General features: G+C 30.9%; 1 protein-coding gene across 1 annotated transcript; it reads left to right on the forward strand.

Moving 5' to 3' along the window:
* Window positions 1–108: 108 nt before the first annotated feature.
* On the forward strand, window positions 109–2,627 carry LOC106787077 (mitochondrial fission regulator 1-like). The gene is made up of 5 exons (XM_014749118.1): window positions 109–327; window positions 474–661; window positions 741–883; window positions 1,004–1,220; window positions 1,300–2,627. The coding sequence occupies exons 2-5, from the start codon at window positions 474–476 to the stop codon at window positions 1,451–1,453; spliced, it is 702 nt and encodes a 233-aa protein (XP_014604604.1). The 5' UTR covers window positions 109–327; the 3' UTR covers window positions 1,454–2,627.
* The last annotated feature ends 9,076 nt before the right edge of the window (window positions 2,628–11,703 follow it).

Genomic DNA, 11,703 nt, shown 5'->3' on the forward strand with positions numbered 1-11,703 from the left:
TTTACAAGTTAGGGTAGTACGTTCTACTTCGTTCTTATATTTCATGCATTGTGAAATATATATGAGATAAACTCTCAGATCTCCCGAAGTTCTAGGTTATATTATATAGTTTATGGCTTTTTTGTTTCGCTTGGTTACGTTGCTTTTCAACAACCTGTCGTTGTGCAGTCATATGTATGTTGCGTCAAGTAAAGAAGTTATTTTTGTTTTAAATTTTGAATGACCCTGATGTACCCAGCCAGATATCTTGCACGTGTTCATGTATTATATTGGAATTGTAACTTAAAAGAAACACATTTTCGGAATAACATTTTATAAATTTGAAAGGTAAACTTTTATTGTACCCTATTCACAAGTATTACTATTAACCTAAATTTCTACATTTCAATTAGGACGTAACATTAGGAGTTGTATAACAATTAATTATTTTTATTAATAAAACATAAAATAACTCAACCATTTTTTTATTTTAGATGGGTGAAGCACCTAAATATTATGGAAAAAGAAGGAGTATTGTTCGCAGAATTGGATCATTTTTACCTTTAAGACCACCACCAAAAATTTATGTAAGTGTAACACCTCTGCATTCTATGACAAGTTCTATGATCAATGAAGAAACTAGCAGTGATTATGTTGATTCTAATGGTTATGGACCTGGAAGGTTTGTTATAACGATTATTATAATAAATTATGTTACATTTATCGAACACGTAATTAATATCATTCTGTTATTTTTATAGTGGTAGGTTGCTAGGTAGCAGACCAGATTTATTAGAACCAATTAGTTTTGGTTCAGAAATTCGGTTGCTTGCTTTAGAACAAGAATTACAAGAGCTCAGAGAACAGATATCGGTAATAGTTAAAAGTAGTAAACAATCTCAATGTAAGTATTATGTAATACGTGTTTATATAAATTTGAATATTTATGAAATAACTTTTTAAAGATAGTAAGTAGAAAGATATATATATATTTTCATAGAAAAGAAAATATTCTTGATTATAGATGCATCGGCTGCATCGTTGTCCAGCGAGAAAGAAGATTTTAAATCACCACCGCCACCACCACCTCTTCCGCCTCCCTCCACACCGCATATTGCTAGGAGAGCAAGTTTACAAGATCACAAAATTGAAGATCGTAAAAAAGTGCCATTAAATACTCAAAAATCAATGGGTGACATATTAAAAGATATCGGTAAAGTCAAATTGAGGCCAATTGCAAGGTAAAGTAGAATGAAACAATAAAATGAGAAAAGAGTATAGATCGATAACACGATATCGCATAATTTTCTGCATGTTTAGATCTCCCGGGGGTCGGCCGTTACAAATGAAACGTGTAAATAGTCCGTGCAATGACTTACAAGAGATCTTACGTAAACGATATATTGCGATGCAATCGCCAGATAGCAGAAATTCATCTGGTAATTTAACTCTGGATGATTCGTTTTCAACTTAGTTTATTACAATAATGAAGTGGTAAATCACGGCATACGATTCGTTGATTCAATTACAACATTTGTATGCGATTTAACACGCATTGCAGAAATGCAATACTTAATGCAATAATTTATTTCTTATGCTGTCGAATATTGCGAATTTTTTCAATTGATAATCCTAATTATTTATCTCATAACACAACAGTTCCTTTTAATTTACAACACGAATTTGAGAAACGCGAATAGGTCGTGACAGTTTTAAAATAATTACGTGAAAATATTTTTCTTAGTCCTAGAGTACAAAGCTAATAGAACTCACTTTAGGAAAAAAGAAAGAAAGAGAAAGATACAGCAATAGATGGTATTTAGAATTTTTTTTTCATTTACTTAGAAAGATTTTTTTGTTACAGCAAGTAAATATGATACTTTGCTAACCAAAGAATCGAACGAATAAGTACAATTATCTCATTTATATAGATCTCACATAATTTTGACTATTACTATTTAACTATCTTAAATCCTCATTTTTTAAATTGCAACGAATATATGTAGACAAATATTAGCTTGAAAATCTATTTCATTTGCTGAAATGAATTTTTTAAACCTATTGACATACGTAAAAAATATTATTATAGGAATTAAATAATACCGATTAATTAGTTTCGAATTGAAACATATCCGGCTAATCGTACATCTAATTGAATAAAAGATCAATCATCTTTTTTATTATTGTGCCAGGAAAATATATATATAACTTTTGTTTCCTATAAGCGTAATTATTGTGATATATTGAGATTCTTAATGGGATTTCATCGATTATGAAGGAAAATAGATCTAACACATACGATTCCAAAGAAAATGAAAAAAGATAAAGAAGAAAAAAAAGACGAGCAAGAAAGTTCATTAATAATCGTCGATACGGAGTCTAGCACATACGATAAGCTTTATGTTAATATCATATGTGCTTTTATGTTTAATGTATATTACTTTCTGATATATTTATGTGTTCGATTAACATAATTCAAACTGACATGAAAAGAAAAAAGAAAACAAAAATTATATATAAACGTTCGTAATTGGTTTGCGTGTGTGTAGAGAGAGACTGACTACGATCTTTAATGATATTACGAATGTACAGATGCGTTTTATACATAAAGCTTTTATTAATAATAAATATGAAAAATAAAAAATAAACGTTATTGTTAAAGAAAATTATCTTTATCTCATTGTCAGTTATGAATATTTTTTATTTTAATATCAGCAACTTGAAATGATTTGTCAGATATTTAGTGCATTCCTTATAACTAATTTAAAATGATTTCATATACAAATTAACATTTAAGTGCATAGTTGAACTTTTATATTTTATGTATTTTTGTAGACGTTGTTTATGGGTTTACGATAAGCTTATGGTGTATATTAAATAAAAAAACAAGGTAGTTACCTTTCGTTTGACTAGATGGCGCTACTTGTATCGTTTTTTCGAAGAAAAAGCAGACATCAGCACACTCAAACGTTTACTTTTGGTACTAAAATCTTAAATTTAATATTACCGAGAAAATATAATATAGATAAAGAGCGGGAACCAGAAGAAAAGTAAAAGTTAATTAGTTACAATTAAATAGTGTGAAGTTAATAACAAATATTTATTATTAATAACGCGATTAATAAATTTAATACTCGGAAAATAATTAATCGTTCGATCAAGAAGATGGTAAACCATTTTGTTTTTTCTTTTATTTTATATATAGAGAATTAAATAAATTTCATTTTACAGTGATTGGTGTCGATGATCTAGGAGTGCAAATAGAGGCCAAGGTTATTCCTTGGGGGCTGTGTTAGTATCAAGACGGTTTATAAATTCTCTTCTTGATCTGCTGACATTTTAATGCTACAAATAAGATTTTCATGAACTTTATGATCGCGTATGTGTGCGTTTTATATATCTATACATATATAAAGATATAATAAGCAAACAAAGGAAAAAGATAATACTAACAAGTTAAAATACAATAGAAGAAAAAGAAGAGGAAAAGAAGAAGTTAAAGAAAATCTCGTGTAAGAATTCTTTTCAATACGATCAACCACAAATCCTCCTTACAGATGTTACTTGAAATAGTGTCCTTGAATTCCTCTCTTTGACATATCGACTAACAAATCTCTTCTGCCGACACGTTCTATTTACATTTTCGGTAAGAACCAATTTTTATACTATATATTTTATTTAATATAAATAATGCAAATTTTTAATTTATACACCAAGTTATTTTTTTTAAAGTCATATATAATTGATTATTAAATTAAATTAATAAATATATATATATATATATATATATATAAGGATTTTTCAAAGTGTGAGATTATCATACACCAGCGACTCCATACAGGCTCGTAGAAATTTAAGCAAAATTAAAAACTTTCTGGACGCGTAACGATCGAAAAGTAATTCTAAACCAGTTTGACAACACTACGCCTATAATGCGTCTGTGAGTTTATGATAGTGAAAGGGAAGATAGTATAGAGTTTATATACGGGGTCACGAAAATATTTGCTCAAGTTTAAGGGTTGCGAAACCCTGATATATATATAGTTATTCTTATTAAAAATTAATTAATTATTTAATTAAATTATTAAATATATATATATAAAACACGCAGAATGTATATTAGTATCTATCGAAGCCATCGACAAGAATTTTTTTCGAATCTATAAAAAAAAAAAAGAGGTACGGGGTGAGGGAATGTAAAAAGTTTATAAAAATTTAGATTTACGTTTTACGTCATTTAGCTCATGTCAGATACGTCAAACGGATTGTTATTTTCATTTGACAAGACATACTAATAAAATAGCATTATGCGACGAACAGATGCTAGTGCAGTCAGTGGGATCAGATATCCCTTATCGGGTTTGTTACTTTTACGGTATTGACAATGAGGACGGTTTTTAAGTGCACTTACAATTAGATTTAAACGTAATAGACGGACTGTGACCTTTAAAAATTATGTTACTATTGAGTTCTATGTTATTATCGTTTAAACACTATTTTTAAAAATATTTTTATTAAAAAGTGAAGATATAATTAGCATTATGTCGAAATTTTGTTGTTTTTTTTAATTTAAATAAATCAAATTAGAAATGTTCAATATATTATATTGATATAAACAATACTGCTATTTTCTTATTTATTAAACACATCGAATTTAACATTCATTTTTCATTTCAGAGTATTATTTACGCATTCTATTCTTTGTGTAACAAAAACAAGAAAAGTTCGAAATACGAGGAATGATTTCATGATATTATATCGTCCGTATTGCTTTGACGATTTCAAAATGTCGATATAAATGTTTTAAATAAACAAATTATCGATGCAATTCGTGGAAAAAGAAAAGGAATACTTTTGTATGATCTTTTTGAAGGATGAAACTATTATCGAAACTTTCTTCGTTTGACGGTATATTTAAATCGGAAGTCAGATACCGTAGCGAGGGTGGCATCATTCTACGGAGGATCAGCTGGCCTTTCTTAGGGGTGAGTTTATTGCAGTTACATAACACTCTTATCGCGTTTATTTATTTATCGATAAACTTTTTATAGAGAAAATCGATTAAATTCTACCAACACTCATAAATTTCTATGTAAATGTTGTTTACATGTTAACTTATAATATTACATCATTGTAAAATGTTTAATTATTATTATTTTTTTTATACCATTAAGTATATAAAGTGTATATACATAAATGCATCCAATCTTCTAGTCAAATGCGTCTCGTGGTTGACCTTTTTATATTTTTTTCTTCTTTTTTTTTTTTCTTCATATTTTTTTATAGCACCTTGAGAAAACCTTCGTAAACATTTTATCGAATGGTAACAGCTAGGTCATAGTCTCGTTGAACTCGATAAATATGAAACAATTATGAAATAGATTATTATAAATGTTTATTAATTGTTAACAATATTATTTAGATCGATGTTGAGTTTTCTTTATAATCTATTTATGTATGTAGATTGATTAGAGAGATATTGTGGGCGAGTATCAAATGAAAATAATTAACACGATTAGTTATTTATATTTATCTCGTTTTATTATTTTCTCGCCTAGGGAAGGAACGTACGTTATAATAAATATTATTACGTTAGCATCATTCAATTTCTATCCAACATGTTATAAAACGCGAAATAATTATTTGAAATTATAAACAAATTTAATTTGGATTAAAGGGTTTGGCAAGCTTATCGAACATCGGGATTAATGTAAAACAGGACAAATTGGAAAATGAATTTTCCCAAAATAAAAAGAGGAAAAATCCATGTTTGCTTTTCTTTTTTTAGACCAATTATAGAAAAATGTGTATATTTAGAAATAAATGATTATTTAATAAAACAGAATAAAAATTGGGAAATATATTTCCTAAAATAAAAAGAAATAAGATCAACGTTTCCTTTCTTTTATTATAGATCAGTTAAAGAAAAACGTGACTATTTGAAAATAAACGGGAATTGTTTAGATAATAGTTGAATCAGGACTTAGTAAGATGCGAGTTTTGTTTCGTTTGGAGTTGCACTGGAAGGTGCGCTCCAGGTGCGTAAAGTTTGGATCGATACTGCAACCAACTCCCTGGTTATCGTGAGACATGCCCCTGCGAGCATCATTCATTGGCTACAAGGGAATCATGCTAAAATTAAATGACAAGCCTCTCTATATCTCTATTCTCTTTACCCCTCTTTATAATTTTCAAAATTATTTTGTTCCAATCAACAGTTACGCGAATATCTCTCGAAATAAATGGGATATCGAATGTACTATCGATAATCGATATGGACTGGATCGTGATTAAAATTATCTACCTTTTTCCAAAACTAACATGATTTAATAAATTACGATATAGCATCGAGTTTATTCTATAAAAAAAAAAAAATAGAAAAATTATAAACGAACTCAATCTTATTGTATATCCTATTTATAGAAAAAATATTTAAAAAGGAAGTAAAAAATATAATGAAATAATAACTGAAAGGAAAAAAAAGAATACATATGCATGGTAAGAAGTATCCCATGTATCTTTAATTTTCTTTCTCTCTCTCTCTCTCTCTCTTTCTCTCTCTCTCTCTCCCATTGATTTTCATTGAAATAAGCAGGCGCGACTCGCGAGGGTAGCGTTCCACGTCTCTTTAAAGTTTCCCGTAGCGGCCGTCAGATGACCGTAGAATAGTCGGCGGCGCTGAGAGTTAGAGCCAATAGTAGAGCAGTTTACCCCTTCTCCTAGTAGTCGCTAAATCCGAGTGTCAAGTCGTGCTCTCTCGTGCGCTCGGTCGTGTATTCATCGGCGGCGTCCGTCCCGCTTCGTCGCGTAACGGGGTTGCCTTGGTGTAGGCGCACTGGAGGGTAGAGGCGCGCACACGCGCGCATCTGCGCGCATACGCGCACGCGCGCGCATCCGTTACCTCGCGCAACCAGGTTGACGCGAAGGAGAACAATAATAAGAGAAATAAGAATAAGAAGAGGAAGAGGAAAAGGAAGAAGAAGAAGAAGAAGTAAACGAGGAAGACGTTTGAAGGAAAACGAAGAGCAGGATCATCTTGCTTACACCCTACAAGTTCTCCCTCCTTCTCATAGCAGGCAGACGCTCACACACCACCACCATGATACCATACTCCGCGTGCTTGTCTTTTGGGAGTCGTCGCGACGCTCGCCGTTGGGTGATCCTGCACGACGAACTTTCTCCCTACCCGGTGAGTCGGCAGCACGAGTACGCACGAGAACGCACGAGAACGCACGAAGAATGACCCTCACTGCACCTCACCTCACCTCACCTTACCTAACCTCACCTCACCTCACTTCACCTCACCTCACCTCACCTCACCTCACCTCCCCTCACCTCACCTCACCTCACCTCACCTCACCTCACCTCACCTCACCTCACTTCAACTCATCTCGACTCGTTTCACTTTATCCTCCTGCCCCCAACTCACCACCTTTCCACTACCTTTCTACCCTTTTCTACAATCCCCTCTTCCTCATCGAATGCGAAACCGCAAGCGCACTTTTCTTTTCCACCTTTCTTCTTCTACTTCTTTCTTTACCCTTAAATCCTCCTCTTGTGTACACCTCTATTCTCTACACTCTACCCTCTATCAAACGAAATCTGATTGAAGCGATAAATAATACTAGCACTAGCATTCTCTTCGTTGATTCTACCCCTATAAAGTAATTTCCATTTTTTTCTACCCCTGATTTTTAAACTTTGATTACAGGGTAGTAGAATGGGGAAACGAATTTTCGTTTTTACACTTGTTGCCATTAATTGTTAGGTATGAATATATAATTTTATGTATTACAGCAATCTTTCTCTCTCTCGTGTGATTAATTATGTCTTTTTCTTTTCACAAATTTCTATAATTATTTCAACACTATAATAGTAAGATTAATTATTTTTATAAATATAAACGCGTGTTATAGGAAATTAATGAAAATATCGTACATATAATATGAAATAGGAAAAAGAAATGAAATCAAAGTTTAACTCGATCAAAATCGTGTTTTGTATATTGATGTTCTTCGTGAATTTGTTTTTTATTTATTTATTTAATTTAAACAAATATTATATTTCTGTACGTGCGTTCTATCGAAAACCATGCACGTATGACTACTTTACATAAAGCGTATAATATACGCGCATACGTATATGCGCATAGAGAAATACAGGTTCTTACAATCAATACGCACTTAAACATTCTATCATGCTTGTCACGGAAATCGTATTATTTATCTATACTTACACGATCTTGATACATCTTTTTTAAATCGTTTGTCTAATATGTTACATTGTATCAATACCATTTGTCTTATCAGATGCATAATCTTCATAATACTCGTAAATCCGGATCGCAATTTTACAAATCATTTGATCATAAATAATATTAATTATCTAAATTATATATATATGTATTTTTTTTTAAATAACATTAATAATCTATAATTTATTAGGACGAATTGGTTTCGATATTTAAATAATCATAATAATCTGGTAAATAATTTGAAAAATAGATGACCATTTTCTTTTCTCCTTCGAATCAATCATGGGAATAAAAACTTCATATGACCAATCAAAGTTTTCGTGATTAATTGACTTTCGTATTTATTCAAGGCATAATTGGGTCAGAGTAATGTCAAACTAGATAAACGCTTTATTAATTTTCTTCGTTACGAATGGTATTAACCAGATATTGTTATTCAATCGAGTTATGCGAATTCTTTTTTTTTTTCGTTCTCTTTCTATTTCGTAATCGTTTAATATAATAGTTAAAAAGGGATAAAACTTTTCGATATGAGTGACAGTGATTTGTTGTCAATTATTTATAACAACCTATGCAAAGTAAAGTATTCGTTACTTTGAACAAAGAACGGGGATTGTTAAAAAAAAAAAAAAAATATAAACTAAAGTCGAAAATCGATTAAACGAAGCAATTTGATACAAATTAATTGTATTTGCGGTCCTGTTCAATTGGTTTCCTTTGTTTGAAATTGCTTGTTTGACTAACCGAGGAGAACGGTTAACCTAACGGATTGTTTTATAATTTGTCACTCGAATTCTAGTAATGAAGTTTCAAAGAGATCAAAAAAAAAAAAGATTGGGAAGAAAATTCTTAGCACGGGAGTACTAAACGTAAGACTCGTATCACATTTGTCACATATTTAGCTGAAACAGTAACGCGAATTAAATTGATCACTGTTTTCTTTTTCTTTTTTTTTTTCTAGATATTTCAATGAGATTCAAATAATATTTCCTTTCAGCACGCTTCTTTATTTAAAAAGAAAAAAATTAAGAAGGTGAAAATAGAACCTGGTTTATATATTGCGAACAGTTTTCGTTATTTAAATTATTTAAACCGGAATAAAACACAATGAGAAAAATATAATATAAATACAATTAATTACTGTTAATTTGATCCTTTTAAAAATAGTGATGTATTACATGAGCATAATTAAATAAAAATTCGCGTCAAATGTATAATAATAATAAAAATGTAAAATCATTATATTTTTATATAAATTTACATTAATGATACATAGAGATGTCTTTTTAATGGAGATGTTTATAAGGTCAAAAATATACTCACGTTAAGAAGAAGGATTCTGTTATAATTTTTCCCTGAATAGCTCTTAAGGGAATAGACCATCTTGTTCTATGGTTCCAAGAGGTCCAACAAGGCGTGAGAGACAAACGATGAAAGTGACGATTAAAAACGAAGCTAATAAATTGGTTTAAAGTACCTTTCAAGATGGCGTCAGCCAATGATGGTACCAGTAGGCACAAATATAGGTATAGTTATATTATCGTATATAAGAAGATGGTAGAAAGAAATAACTAGAAGATTCTTTTCGATTTCAGAAAACGTCTCGACGACGCCTTAAAGTCTCAACATCTTAACGAGCTGTCTTTCTTTACGGCATCTCGTTTCTCACAAATAATATATTCATACTTTTTCTCCGTATATACTCTCTCTCTCTTTTTTTTTCTTTTTTTTTTGGGGGGGGGGAGGGAGAGGGCGGTTGGGAGGAAGGTGAGGTTCTCAAATTATGTATAAAAATTCTTATAGAAATATCTTTTTGCGAAAACTTTTGACGAACGTAATTTTTAAATTTCATTCGATGGGAAAGAAAAACAAATTTGATATTTTATATATATATATATATATAATAACGAAAGTTTACACAAAGGCTACTCAATTTACTCATTAAAAATACATTGTACAAGTAAAAATGTGTTTTTTTTTTTTTTTTTTATATTTTCAATAATACACATCGTCTAATTTTTTATATACATATATATATATAAGTATAATAAAAATGTTTTTTTTTTTTTTTTTTTAATAAATATCTCGTAACCGGTAGACCGCGACTATAGATATGTATACAGCGCGTGGGAGTATAATTACCGAAAATCCATTAGGATGGAAAGCTTGTTTTTACTTTCTCCTTCCCAACCTTACTTTTTTTATCTAACTGTGGGAGTATACGTGAACGTACAAACTAAACTTTGAACGAGAACTTTGTCTAAAACTTCCCTTAATGTGTGCTGTTCCATTCGCACATATACATAAACACATACGCAAACACAGACACACTTCTAAAAGTAGAAATGGGTTTTAACTATACTCATACATACATATGTTCCAACATACGATTCAGGAAATTATTAAATTATCCGGAAAGTTTTCTAGGATCGTTTCCCTTCGTTAAATGTTACAGTAAATTGATACGAATCGATTAAATTTGTTAAACCAATATTTAAAAACAAAACTTCCTTCGATATTTTACTTTGAAATAAATTTCATTTAGATTGTTAAAAAGCGTTTATTACGAGCTTCCTATTTTACGATATGTGGTAACAAGAAACTTATTTTACTATCGTAAAAAAGAAAAAATAATAATTTTAACCACAATTACCAAGAAACTTTTAATTCAATTAAGGGCCTTACGCGTGAACAAAAAATTCACGATAATACAAAGGACAATCAGACTCTCGCAAAACAAACAAACAAAAATATATATATATATATATAGGAGAAAGCAGAAAAGTGTTAAAGGAAAATAAAATGAACGCAAATTGGGAGAATCGGTGGAATTGGGAGAATTGGGGCAGAGTGGAGTGGAAGGGAAGGGATAGAGATATGGTGGTGATAAAGAATGGTGTTTACTCGGTAATACCATTTCGCGCGTTAATGCGTTTCTATACATCGTCGGACTCTTTACGAAGTTCGTTCGTTCTCTTATTCTCCACAGGGGATAAAGTCGATGACTCGTATCATCGATTTTGAGGCTAACGCGGAAAAGAGTGAAAACGAGAGAAAAAAAGAAAAAAGAGAGAAGAGAGAGAGAGAGAGAGAGAGAGAGAGAGAGGAGAGAGGTGAAAGAGAGAGAAAGAGAAAGAGAAAGAGAGAGAGCTTTTCATTGAGTCGTATAATCACGTCCTTTAGCTCGACCGCCAAAGGTGCAGCCGAATGGCCTTTTCAAGCCTCATAAACTCAGTGACGTAGATTATGGGGTAGTTGCGAATCTATCTTTGTGCAATGACGCCGAGAGTCTAGATTGATCGAAGGGGAAATCGCCGATAAAGACCTGCCTGTTCAATGTAAATCCATCCGATTAATTAGTCCAAAGCCACTAAGCCACTAAGCCTTTTTTTAATTATTATTATTATTATTATTATTATTATTATTAATATTATATTGATATATATATATATATATAATAACGAAAGTTT

Source organism: Polistes canadensis, unplaced genomic scaffold (genome assembly GCF_001313835.1).
Source record: "Polistes canadensis isolate GaletaPanama2010 unplaced genomic scaffold, ASM131383v1 scaffold_3, whole genome shotgun sequence".
Classification (NCBI taxonomy): Eukaryota; Metazoa; Arthropoda; class Insecta; order Hymenoptera; family Vespidae; genus Polistes; species Polistes canadensis.